Raw genomic sequence first — 13,307 nt, forward strand, 5'->3', positions numbered from 1 at the left:
GTTAAAAGAGCCTGCTGAAGCCATGAGGGAGATTCACATTAATTTCTACACACATTGAATGAAGGTCTAAGCTTCTTGAAGTTCCATTAATTTCAGCTGTAGTGACTCATTATAGCCAACATGAAATCTTGTCCAATGTTCTATGGGCTTCAGCTGCAGAAAAATGTCCCAAATACTAGCACTTTGATCAGGGAGGCAAATCTAGTATTACCTGTATTAGGCTTATTATAATGATCTTTACCTTCAAGGCTGGAGGTACTGAGTTATATGATATCCCAAGCCTAACAGAATGGGCAAACTAGGAGCATTATTACAATATGCCATTAAATCAAGTCTCGTACTGTTGTTTTTCACCATGCTATTAAACATCAATGTTTCTTTTTGCAGTGTAGCTACTTTTTCCAGTAATGGTGCTGCTGATTAGGTCACCTTTATGGGAGGTGTAACTGAACGGTGAAAACATCTGTTTCTTTGTTTTGTATAGCTTCCTCCAGCTTTGCAATGCAACTTGAAAAGGAGAATCATTGAGAGATTCAAGAAGTCCCTCTTCAGTCAGCAGAGCAATCCTTGTAATCTGAAATCAAAAATGAAAAAGGTGCAGTACACCAATTACTACCTATGGTCGACTTTGTCTCTTCTTCGATTTTAATTAAGCTATTGATATTAATATCACAAAAATATAAGTGTAAGATTCCATTTTTAAAAGGAAATATTTAGAATGTTCTCTAGCTATCCTTTATTTGGAAAATATGGAGGCTTCTTACATAAGCAGTTTCTACAGATTGGTTTCAAGTTTGTGTCTGATCATTAGAACACTTTTTGTAAATGGAAAGCACCTGCTAGCTGCTAACATGCAAAACCAGACTTCATCTCATCAGAGCTCAGAAAGAGAAGAGGAAAGAAAATGTAACTTTTTGTGACAAAGGCTGATAAAGGTTATGTAAGCTCTTAATTTATGTACGCTCTTCTTAATTTGCTGTTAGTTTCCCAGTATTATTCATGTTTTGGAATGTATTCCTACTAAAACTATGAATTTTAAGAAAGCACTGTCCCAGTGTCTTGAATGTAGCATACCTTCTCCCATTGCTGCATAGTGTGTCAGAAACAGTTTAGTGTCATCAGTTTAAAAATACCTCAGATTTGCAAGAATGGCATGACTAAAGAACCATGCCTGCATGTTTTCCAATCATGTGCTGGGTGCTCTCCAACAGAGAAAGAGCTAACAATCAATATCAGAATTTCTAAGTGTTCCTTCAAAATCTCCTGAGAAGACTGTAGTCAGCATAGGATCTGAAAATGACATCCTCGGCATCTGTGTACTGTGGGAGACTGTGAAGCTAAGATATTTCATTTTTGAATTGATGACAAAGCAGTTATTAGGTATGTTACTGTATCTAAAATTTGATGACAAAGATGATTTCTTATCACTCACAAAATTCCCCTGTGTAATCCGATTTGATTCTCACCTACTTGCAGTGAATTGTGGAATCTTCTAAATCATTGTTTGGTATGGAATGGACTGACTCCAAATGCTAAATCCTTCCTGTACTTTTGTAATAATTAATCTGAGATGCTTAAGCTCCATGGAAGGTGGCTGCTTAGTGTTCACATTGGTTTACACTGGTAGTACATTTGAAAGATAGTTAAAGGTGCCACTCTCTGAGCCATCGATTTCATGCTGATTTTCTGTCCTGTAAATCAAGCTGGGATTTACGTTAAATAATTCCTGTATTTCAGTCATAGCGTTAAATCTAAGGAAATATTTGCTAATCATGTATTGAGTTGATGTTTTCAGGAAAGGATGCCCAAAAATATGGTAAGAAAAAGGAAGTGTTTATTATAAAATTAACCTAATTTTCAAATACCCAGAAATAAAGGAACCTATATATTTATAAATTTATAAATGTTATCAACTGTAAAATTGTGTTAGCTTCAAAACTATTGTATTTAAACCTGAAGAAAAGGGAATAAATACACTATTTAAAAAGTAAATGGTAGTAAATTGAAGATGTTTGAAATGCTGAATGCAATTCTGGGCATTTCTACCTTGAAGGAAATAGTTATAGAAACTATTAATAGAAAGCAACAACAAAAAGTGCAGCTGGAAGGATGGAGAATTGATAAGCATCAGTGAATAAATGGTACATATTTTATCAAAATCACCACTATAAATGTGTTGGGTAACACGGATATCATTTGGAGGTAATAGGAAGAACCTAAATAGAGAAAAGAATTAGGTTGAACTCTTCCAGCAAGTGTTGTTATGAGGTTGTGCAGTTTCTGCAAAAAAAATTTAAAAATCATGGGTTTTTAACTATGCTGAATTAGAAAACCTAATTAGAATAACAGACAAAAAGATTCCTCCACTGATTGATGGTGGGGTAAAGGTCCTCCAACAACAGATATTATTCTGTTTCTGTGACTGTAAAAGTGTTAACGCGCTGCAGAAATGCACAACTGGAATATCTCTCCTGCTCACAAAGATATTTTCATGTCAGAGTTGTTACCAGTGGATATTTTCAAAATTAGATGTTTTTAAGTTTATTGTCAGTATCCTTGTTCACATAATCTAGTAGCTAAACTGACTTCCAGGTTTCAGAAGTGCTGGGATCCCTCTAATGGAAATTATACCACTTGAATATGGACTAAGAATTTCACTAGAAGCCCTGGTTTTGAAAAACAGAGTCATCGGCTCTTTCTCTCCTAGGTTCGAGGGAATACACTTCCCTGTTTATCTTCACACAAATGTATAGTTTATGACATTTTATTCAGATAGTCTAAAGAACTCAGTGCTTTATGCTAAGTGCAGATTGGCAGCTTGCAATGTTCAGTCAGTGTTTCTGGAGAGAAGAAGGTAGGACATTCATAATTGTGTTCACCACTTTTTCATTAATCTAAAAAGTATTGAAATCTCCTTTGACTTCTGACTGCACTGGGAAACATAGGAAAGGGTAAACTGCCTCATAGAAGTCTGAAGTTTTGGCAGACAGGAAGAGTGGAGATTTCATGTGTCCTTTGCTTTTTTCTCTTTTTTTTTTTTGTCCCCAGCTGCTGCAAGGTTCTCCTGAATTGATTGAGCCCAACTTCTTCACAGCAGATTGGCATGTGGTACTTCTCTCTTCAGGTGGAAATATGTTGCTTCCAGATGATAGAAAAGGTAAGGAAAGCAACAAAACCTCTATAGTGGCATATATATTTCTAATAAAGTGTATGGTATCAAAGCAGAAGGAATTGCTGCTATAAGACCTGTCTTTAAAACCAGTAAAGTTATGTTGACTATACTGATTTTCATTATCAGGGTTTGTTTGGTTTTTGTTTTGTGTAATTCCTGGTAAGATATGCAGTTTACCACTGATGGAACATTCTACTAATTTAAGAGAGTATACTTTGGAATTACAAAGAAATATCAAAGATGCAAATAACACATGGTTCATCCATGAAAATCAATAGAAATGTTTGTAATTGAAAATATCCTACTTAGGATTTACTTGTCCTTGCATGTGATTTTTAAACAAACTGTATTTAAACCCTATGTTATTCTTCTGTCGTGTTTGAAACAGTTATACTGGGATGATTTAATTACCTAGCTAGATCAAGCCCTACAAACTTGAGGAGGGAAATGCTACATGCTATACCACATCTATATAGTGTAAAGTGTATACATATACTTTAGAAAATGAATAGTGCCAAATATACTTTGAACTAGTGATACTGAGAGTGACAAATCATGAACTCCATCTTTAATCAAACCTACCATCACTGGCATCATCCAGGGTGGGGAACCACAATTCCTAGTTCAGAGACTTGTTTCATCATATGCCTCTGTGCAATGAACATAAGGGAAATGTGCAGCCTGTATTTTGGTATTTGTGCCATTTCCATTCTTCTAAATACAGGAAAAGCTATGTCACAATCCATGGACTAGAGGACATAGTAACATTAAAACTGTGTTGCCAGAAAGAAGGGTAAGAAACTTTGGTTTTGCTGGCCTTTGTGTTGAAACTGGCATATCAGTTCCACAGCTTATTGCAAAAAGTGGAAATAATACTAGGTGTCAAGGGTGGTATTTCAGTAGGAAATTAATCCCTAACAATCACTTTAAATAAGAGGTTTATTTTGTTCCTGGATACAGTAATGCAATTTGATCAGATGCTCAGTATCTTTAATTTTTTAATTTCTTAACCTGCAAAGAGTACTTTGTCCTCACAAATTGCTGCTGGCTATGTGCCCTTTCCACTATAAATTGTAAGTGGTGAAGAATAAGAAAGTTGCATTGCTGTGTTCTGTTACATTAAGTATTTAAAATATTTTCCATCATTTAGAACTCTTTCATAATGTGGTAACATTGTGTGCCTCAAATGTTCACATCATAAGATGCCTTAAGATGCCTCCCTTTGCAGGGGGTCATTGTGGTCAGTGGAATAAGCTGCTAATAATCAAGCATCTCTCTTGTCATTATATTTGTACTGGAATTGCTAAGAAACTGATGAGGGAGCACAAATGCCAAATTCAGTAGTATAACATTACTTGCCTTTTACTTGAAGGTATTGTTGGCACTTCTGACATAGCAGAAGGGATGACATATGAACACTTGCAGGTAAGCTATAAATATACCTATATGTATTAATTTATTACTTTTAATAAAGATAATTTACTGAAATGAATTTCTTTTATCTTGTAGACTTTAATTGAAGAGGTTCTAGAGGAAAGTGGTTATTACAATTTCTCTTCTAGCAGGTGAGTCTGTTCCATTTAAAAAGACAAAGTTAATTATGATGTGCTAAACCCAAACACATCATCTGACTGTTTACGTGACTGCAATTTCACTTTAAACTTAGTGCAATACATGGTTTATTATAATACATGGATGCATGGACTGTAAGAAATGTACGTGGGACATATTAGCTCATGTAAGCAGGTTTTTTTGGCCACATCTGTTTTCTTCACTCAGATGATAGTGGTACAAGTTTGGCAGCAATTTCCTCACATTTTTTCCCATATAAAATCACAGCTGAACAAAATGTTCATTTAAATAGAAGTGTATTTTATTATGATACTCTACCGTTACAGGGTTGAAAGGATGAAGCTGACATATTTAGTAAAATGTTTGAGTACAGCACAACAAGCAGAATAAGTGGTTGCGAGCACAAAAGTGCAGGGGGTGAAAAAAATTTAATGGTCTTTGAAACTAGGCAAATGCCTTGTCCTAGAGATGGTATATCTTTTCTGCAGGAAACCTTTGAGGAACACAAGAAAGAAAATACATGAAAAATGTCCTTATAGTCCACAACATGAGCTTAGCATTTCTCATTCTTTTTACCTGCTACCCTGTTATTTATCATTTCAGATATTCTTTAGTACAGAAAAAGTTCACTACTTCCACCAAGTAAGTCTGTTGCTTGTCTTTGCAGTAATCAACATTTCAAAGCCTGGGAGACTGCAGTTAGGTTTCTAAAAGAAATAAACAAACATATACCCCCCCCCCCCCCCAAGTGATTTTAAGAATTTATAGTGTCTGGTGCTTCAGTGATATTTTTCAGTTATCTATTATCTCTGCAAACTTTTCTGTATGGATTGACTCCAGCTTGAAAAGTTTCATATGTTAGACTGAATATTTTTATAGGCTACTCATTAAATTGGAATTCCAGCTTACAAGTGTCTTGCAGCTGCCAGCTCTAAATATTGAAAAATCATGATTCAGCACTCCTGAAATAAAATAATAATTCACTCTTTAAACCTTCAGGATATACTTGAATCATGTTTACAAATAACTTTTGCAGCTATGAGGTCTAACAAATTTGTTTATAAGTGTTTTCAAGTATTTTAAATTTTTGTCCTAATCATAAGCTCCATACGATTTGGAGCTGTAGAAAAAATATCGCACATCTTCTGAAAAAAAAAAAAAAGAAAAAGGCTCTCATTTTTAACATCAAGATCCGGCAAGTCTTACTATAAATGTATAAATGTGTGGTAGTTGTATAGGCATTTATCTCACAAACAGACTGGCAAAAAGCATCTTACTGCAATTAACTGTAATGAAGCAGGTGTGTGCTGAATATGGACTTGAGTATTTTACACAAACTACTGTAAAAATAAGATATCTATTAATGGAAATCACAGAATCATAGAATAGCTCAAGTTGAAGGGACCCATAAGGATCATCGAGTACAACTCTCTGCTGCTCACAGGACTACCTAAAACTAAACCATATGACTAAGAGCATCGTCCAGTTGCTCCTTGAACTCTGACAGGCTTGGTGCCGTGACCACTTCCCTGGGGAGCCTGTTCCAGTGACCAACCACCCTCTCTGTGAAACACCTTTTCCTAATGTCCAGTCTGAACTTCCCCTGGTGCAGCGTCATTCCATTTCCTCATGTCCTTTGCTGTAAATGTAATCGCTGAAATGTAAAGGATGCTTAAAGATTGCAGGCAAATGTGCTAATACTTTCAACATGTAACAAGGAATGTCACAGAAGTGCACGAGACTAACAGTAGTAAAATAATTGACATTCCATTTTTCCTGATGTATTCAGGACTACTTATTTTTCTGCTGTGCTGGAATTCCCTAGAGAATAGTTGTTCTGTAGAATCTTAAGTTATTTTTCTACATTTTTGGAAATTTTATTTTAGAAGAGACATAAGAGAATATTCTTCATAGCCACACGGGATGTATGGCTGTGGCACAGCCACAGTGTAGTATAAGGTGTTCTTCTTTATGCTGTGTTTATCCTGCAGAAGGAAACAGGGGGAAAAGAGCAAGCAGTCCATTTCCACACATATATAAAGTGTGGAGAAGGCCAGTGAATGCTCAGCATCCTTCTTCTCATTGGTGGATGTGCTATGTATTTGATTTTCCCAGGAGCACAAGAAGATTGGAAGTCACATTGTGTTTCCCCTGAGTCACACAGGGGAAACAGCAGCACTGATAATATGTTATCCACAGTCAGTGCTGATTTGTGCTTTGTTCATGGGACTTGTAGCAAAGACAAAATTGATTTGGAGTGGGTGAAAGGAATGGAGGAAGTCTCCTTATAGGTATGAATCTCCTTAGAAGTTTAGAAGTATGTTGTCTAGATTTGATTTTTTTTTTCACTTAGAATTGTTAATATGTGCATATAACCGCTATTGTTGTAGACTGACCCACTCCACTGCATGTGTGTCACTCTAGCATGTCCTGGCTTTAGCTGGCAGATACAAAATAGCCATACTGCAACCCAGTTGTTGATCTGTCACCAGCAACAACGTGTGCCCGTGATTTTTCACTATGCTTTTGAATCCTGTTACCTACTGTGATGCATAATTACATTTGGTTCCCCTGTCACTACTACATTACTTGTTTTCCAGACAAGGTTTTACTCCCAAATAACTATTTTTCCTTCTCTTCCAGAAAATCGACAGACCATGCTTTGACCTTGGCTGTCAAAAACATGTCTGTATTTCCAGAGGACTTGCCATGTTCTCTAAAGTATGCTTTGCTCAATGCCATTCAGACCTTTCAGAACTTAAGCAATATATATTTTTTTTTTTGCTTCTCACGCTCTCTCCAAATAACCAAACAGTCCAGTTTCGATAGCTGTCCAGTATTGAATGATTCATTTGGCTAGCAGACATGCATCATTAGGCTTTGCCTCAAGCTCTCCAAACAGCTTAAGCAAGCTAGAAGGACAAATCACTCTCCCAAGCTGCACTGCAAGTCACTTATCAGTGTCCACCATTATCTGGTTTTATTCCACCATGCAGAATTTGGTTTGCAGCCCTCACAGCAATATCCTATCAGCCATTCTTGCCTAAAACTGTTTTGAGCCTTGCTCTACTTCCTCTTTTTTATACACAGTGAAACATTTCAGAAGCAACTGCAAATTTTCCAGCAGAAACTCAATACATCCTGTAGCTTTCCTGGGATCCCCTTCTTAGAAAAGTGTTCACAGAAAAGCTTTAGAAAAGTGTACTAGGAGTGATGAATATCTGTATCTTGTTTGCTTTAGTAACATATAGGGCAATACACCTATTTTTTAACTTTCTTAGCTCATTTTAAAAGCTTTTAGTTTAGATTGAGTTTTTCAGTTTCTAAGATGGGAAGTTGTAGTGATGCAGCACGTGTGGGGCTTTCACAGTGGAAACAGAATTATAGTGTTTCTAGCAGGAAACAAATTGCCTTCCCTTCTGCCCATAATAAGTTTCTAGCTCTTCTAATAGAAATGTGAAAAAAAGAACCCCAAAGACTCAAAAGTCCTCAGAAGGCACATCAGAACACCACAAACTTGATTTGTGAAGTTGCAAATTTTTAAAGATGTTTCTTCATTTTAGGGCCAAATTTCTTAATGATTTCTGACCAAGTTAACTTAACGGTATCAGTTCCATATGTTGTAAGGCTACAAGGTGAATTCTGTTTTGGAACAAAGAATTGCACAGCTGCTATGCAACGACATGGGACGTGTGCTATTGCTAAAAGCACTATTAAATGCAGAATAAACAGCTAGATAGCATATAGCGTAATAATGCAATCTCCTAGCTCATCATGGAGCACACTTTACAGAGAAAACACTCTGAAAATATTTTTCTGTATTTTCTGTTTTAGGGGGATTTGTGTGCATTGTCTTTCTTTCCCATCACTGTTGCCTCTTGCTGTGCCCCCAAAATTCCAGGAATATATGATGGGAAACCAAACCTTAGTGAGACGATGACATGAAAATTGTAGTATGATGAATAAACTGTATAAAGGGTTAAAAATGATTCAGGCAACTTGACTGGGTAATGAGAGAAACATAAGTTCTTTAGAAACTGAGACAGCTTCATAAGAAAAATGTCATGCTTTTTTTTTTTTCCCATTTTCATTATAATAGTAATTACTATCTCAATACCAGTCATTTCATGGGGATTAATGACCAGCTGAGGATAATGACTCTCAGCTTTATCTTGAATAATCAACTTGTGCCCATTTGTCACTAATCTCCTGAAATTGCTCAGCACTCCAATTGTATTACTTATTTATACAGAAATTTGGTAAACATGCATAAAAAAAAAACCCTGTAAAGTTTCAAAATTATTCTATTGACATCCATTGTGCCACTCTTTCTTTTTTTCTCCTTCTGATTTAATACTATACTGCACAAGAGGCAAGCTCCTTGTTGTTTTCGAGCCTATTTATGAATAGGATAATGAATACTGGTTTCAAACTTTCATCATGATTTTTTATATTGAAGTGGACATGTAATACCCAAATTGATGCAGAAATCTATTTTTAATAAATTGCATTAAGAGACTTAATCCAAGCAGAAACTCAGTTATATGAAAAAAGATTTGTTATAAATAAACAAAAATAGCAATAGTCAGAGACAGGAGTTGTGTTCAGCTGAGTGGTGTAGCTCTGTCATGGTTTAACCCCAGTAGTCATCTCAGCACCACACAGCCACTCGCTCACTGCCCTGCAGTGGAATGGGGGAGAGAATCAGAAGGGTAAAAGTGAGAAAGCTCATAGCTTAAGATAAAGACAGTTTAATAGGTAAAGCAAAAGCTGCATGTGTAAGCAAAGCAAAACAAAGAATTCATTCGCTGCTTCCCATCAGCAGGCAGATGCTGAGCCATTTCCAGGAAAGCAGAGCTTCATCATGCCTAACAGTTACTTGGGAAGACAAGTGTCATAACTCTCAACATCCCACCCCTTCCTTCTTCTTCCCCCAGCTTTTATTGCTGAGCACGACATCATATGGTATGAAATATCCCTTTGGTCAGTTGGGGTCAGCTGGCCTAGCAGTGTCCTCTCCCAACTTCTTGTGCACCCCCAGCCTACTCACTGGCAGGGCAGTATGAGAAGCAAAAAAGGCCTTGACACTCTATAAGCATTGTTCAGCAATGACTAAAACAGTGTGTGTGTTATCAATCAACACTTTTTCATCACAAATCCAAAACATAGCAGCATACAAACTACTGTGAAGAAATTTAACTCTATCCCAGCCAAAACCAGTACAAGCTCATATCACCAGAGGTCTTTTTGAGAGAAAGGTTATTTCAAAATTAGTTTTGTAGGAAAAAAAATGGTTGCAATGCAAGTAAGAATAGAAAGAAACAGTCTTCATAATCAAGTGCATATATTGATATGTTGTCACTTACAATTTTCATAACTTTGTTCAATTCAATCTTTTCCATTGTTATTGAAGTTTTATAATTAGAGAAGCAACCAATTTTGTAGTTAGAAAGATCTATTTCATGAAGAGGAAAACTGTCAAGTCTGGCTCTAATGATAGCTATACATTTTTAACCACTCAAGGAATAGCTCAAGGTATTATTCACAGAAGGATAATACAGCTCAGGAATGACAATATAGCTCAGGAATGACAGCAAATTCTGAATTTTGCCTTTTTGAGGCAGCCCTCATTTGTATTGGGTCTGTGATACATGCGTACATTGTTCGAAAATAGAAATGCATTAATGGAACTTTTTCTAGCTGCAAATTCTTACCATGTTATCTATTTATTCTTCAACATTAATGCACCTCTTTAACTGTGTCACAGGATAGATTCAAATTTGTATTTAGCTTAGTTAATGTTTTTTAATGTTCTAGAACATACCAAACTAGACAGTAGATGAAAGTACACAGCTCCAGCGCTTCTGCAATCTAAAGTGAATTTTTTGACTTAGTGATATCTAGGTGATTTAAGACTGTGATACTTTTTATTCCATTCTGGCACCACTTTTTGCTAATGTTGCCTGGCATTTTCTGTTAATTGTTTTCTTCTTCCAAATGGTTGTCCATGTTGATTCTTACTTCTTACATCTCATACATACAAAAGAATATTTTTTTGGCTAGCAATGTTTATTAGAGTCATACCAGCAATCTGTTCATTTGTACTTCTCCCCAAGGAAGTAAAAAAGCCTGCCAAAGCTCAGCATTACTTTTTTTTTTTTCTTCTAAACATCTGTGGCTGCGAGACTTTGAACCACCCACCTGCAGTTCAGCTGAGGGTCTGTGTGGCACTGTTAAATATGCTGCCTTATTCCCACAGACTAGCATTCATTACACCTTTTGAGTTAACTGTCCTTCCACGAAGAGGCAGTATCGGCCTACCCTTCCCAAGTCACAGGTTCTACAGAAATTAGAAAAAGGAGAAGCAATATGATAACATGGGGTAATGATGGATCCTAGCTTCAATTTCATCCAACTCCTAGGGTAAGACAGTGACTAATACTTGTCACATTGATGAATATTGACTGTTCCAATGACAATGAAATGTGTGGCCAAGAGATGGATTAAAAGACACTTGCTGGATAGAGTTCACCACTGCACGTGGTAATAGTCACACTGCACCTTTTCATGCTTGCTAGAGACATAATTTTTACTGAGTTGTTACAGCCACACCAATATTGGCCGTACTCAGAAGATACATGTGCCAAGGCTTCCTGTTAATGGCACAGTGGAGCTCTAGAGAAATAATGACTTATAAACTATGGAAAATGTATGCCTTGGATCCTAGGGTATTAGGAGCTGTGCATGTCAAAATCAGATGGCCAGGTGTGAAAAACTTACTGCTAACTGGATTTTTAGAGAATTGCAGAAATGTTCTGGTCACTTCAGGGATGGACAGTAATCTAATGACACAGAAAAAGGATTTGCATTTTTCTGATATTACAGTCCCATAACAAAACACTTTTCCTGCTTTGGTTAGTAAGTCAGTCTTTTTTTATTTTAGGCTTTTTTTCCTGTGAATCAGAATGATAGGAACTGTAGCAGAAACTGTTTATTGCTCTAGCAGTTAGTCAGCATCAAGACTACTAGATTTGGCTAGTATCAGAGCTGCTAGGTATAAAAGACTTAGATGTAGAACCTGGCTGTAATTCATGAGATTGCATTGTGCAGAACAGAGAAGTGATCCAGGGATCCATCTGGTGCAAGTACCAAAATAATCTGATTATGTGGTAGGACTGTCATTGATGCAGAACCTCTCCCCTCACTCAGCTGAAGATTTTCTTTAGCAATGAGATATGTGGAAAGGTGCATTTCACCTCTTGTTGGAAAAAATGAAGGAGCATCTGGCCTGAATTTTGGCTGACTGGTAGATACCGAGTCATTGATACAGTTCAGTGATGAATACACAAAATTAAGTGGTCTCCTGACACTGGAAATGCCTGAAGTCCACACTGTCTGTAGAAAAAGTGCATGTTTATGAAGCTGTCTGCCAGCATTTGGACTGTGGGAATGACTGTTTTCAACACTAGGCAGATGGCTCTGATCCCTTGCAGAGATCACATGCCCTGAGCTCTCAGACATTCTTATACAAGCTTCCCATCTTTGAGTAGAAGCATCTGTCATTACAGACTTGTTTGGCTGAGATAAGATGGGTTTGCTCTTGCAGTTCTGAAGCAGGTCTTTCTACCAGTTTGAGGAAAAGATTTACTTTGAGACTGACTTCTGTGTGTCTGAGATGTCTGCTTGGCAGAGTTCTTGTATAGAGTATAGATAAAGTCTGTCAAATAACATCAAATAAGAAGGCACCTTCCTACTCAAGGTGGTTCAGAAAGCTCACTGTACTTCGGAATCAATTCTAGCAGACCTGTATCTTATACAGCTGCTGTGAACTAAACACTTTGAGTTGAAGTAAAGAGGAATTTTTCTTTTTTTGTTTGAGGCTTTAATGGTTTGGTCCAGCTAGGGCAGTCTAGCTGAGAGGAATGTATTACCTTTCTGTGTCACAGCAAGACACTGTTGAAAGGTGTTTTGGGAATTCTTAGGCTAAGTGAAAGACAATCTGAAAGTTTTTGAAGAAATGGAAGACAAGATTGGCCTCAGTGTTCAGAAATCAGGGCCTTACAAAGATAAATTCTTTTTAATTGTCTCAAGATATCCTTCATGACTGCGGCTAGGGAAGGAATTGCACATTGTTACATAGGTAGCTGTTTTGATACAGTGGTGTAAGATACAACAAAAGCTAGGATGTCAGTATAGTACTAACAGACACAGCATTCCTCTAAATACTGTAGTTGTGTCCCTTGTCCTTGAAGACTGCCTTTTTGCTAGCAGAACTGCCATTTACCGATAACAGAAAGTCAGATCTTCATGTTTCTGACACGATATGCCATAAAGATAAGTCTTAGGCCTCATCAAAGTATCAGCCCCAGTTTTGAAAGTTAATTTGAAACCTTTTACTTAAGACCAATCATCTGAAAATTATGTAAAAAGAAGGAATAGCTGTCTTACTGGGATTTTGTATCTGTAAAACACCTTGATCTCCTTGATCTCCTGAGTTTTCCATGTTTGCATGGAGTCCTGTAGCTCTAGAAATCTGTGCCATGGAAGGAGCTGAAAGATTTTG

The 13,307-nt window shown here is 36.8% G+C and overlaps 1 protein-coding gene across 1 annotated transcript in view; it reads left to right on the forward strand.

Moving 5' to 3' along the window:
- NEK10 (NIMA related kinase 10) overlaps positions 1 to 4,741 on the forward strand; it is a 104,386-nt gene extending 99,645 nt beyond the window's left edge. The window contains exons 31-34 of the mRNA XM_072851443.1: positions 485 to 595; positions 3,049 to 3,157; positions 4,545 to 4,597; positions 4,682 to 4,741. Coding sequence (XP_072707544.1) covers positions 485 to 595; positions 3,049 to 3,157; positions 4,545 to 4,597; positions 4,682 to 4,741 — 333 coding nt within the window. The remainder of the gene's footprint in view (positions 1 to 484; positions 596 to 3,048; positions 3,158 to 4,544; positions 4,598 to 4,681) is intronic.
- The last annotated feature ends 8,566 nt before the right edge of the window (positions 4,742 to 13,307 follow it).

Source organism: Ciconia boyciana, chromosome 2 (genome assembly GCF_034638445.1).
Source record: "Ciconia boyciana chromosome 2, ASM3463844v1, whole genome shotgun sequence".
Lineage (NCBI taxonomy): Eukaryota > Metazoa > Chordata > Aves > Ciconiiformes > Ciconiidae > Ciconia > Ciconia boyciana.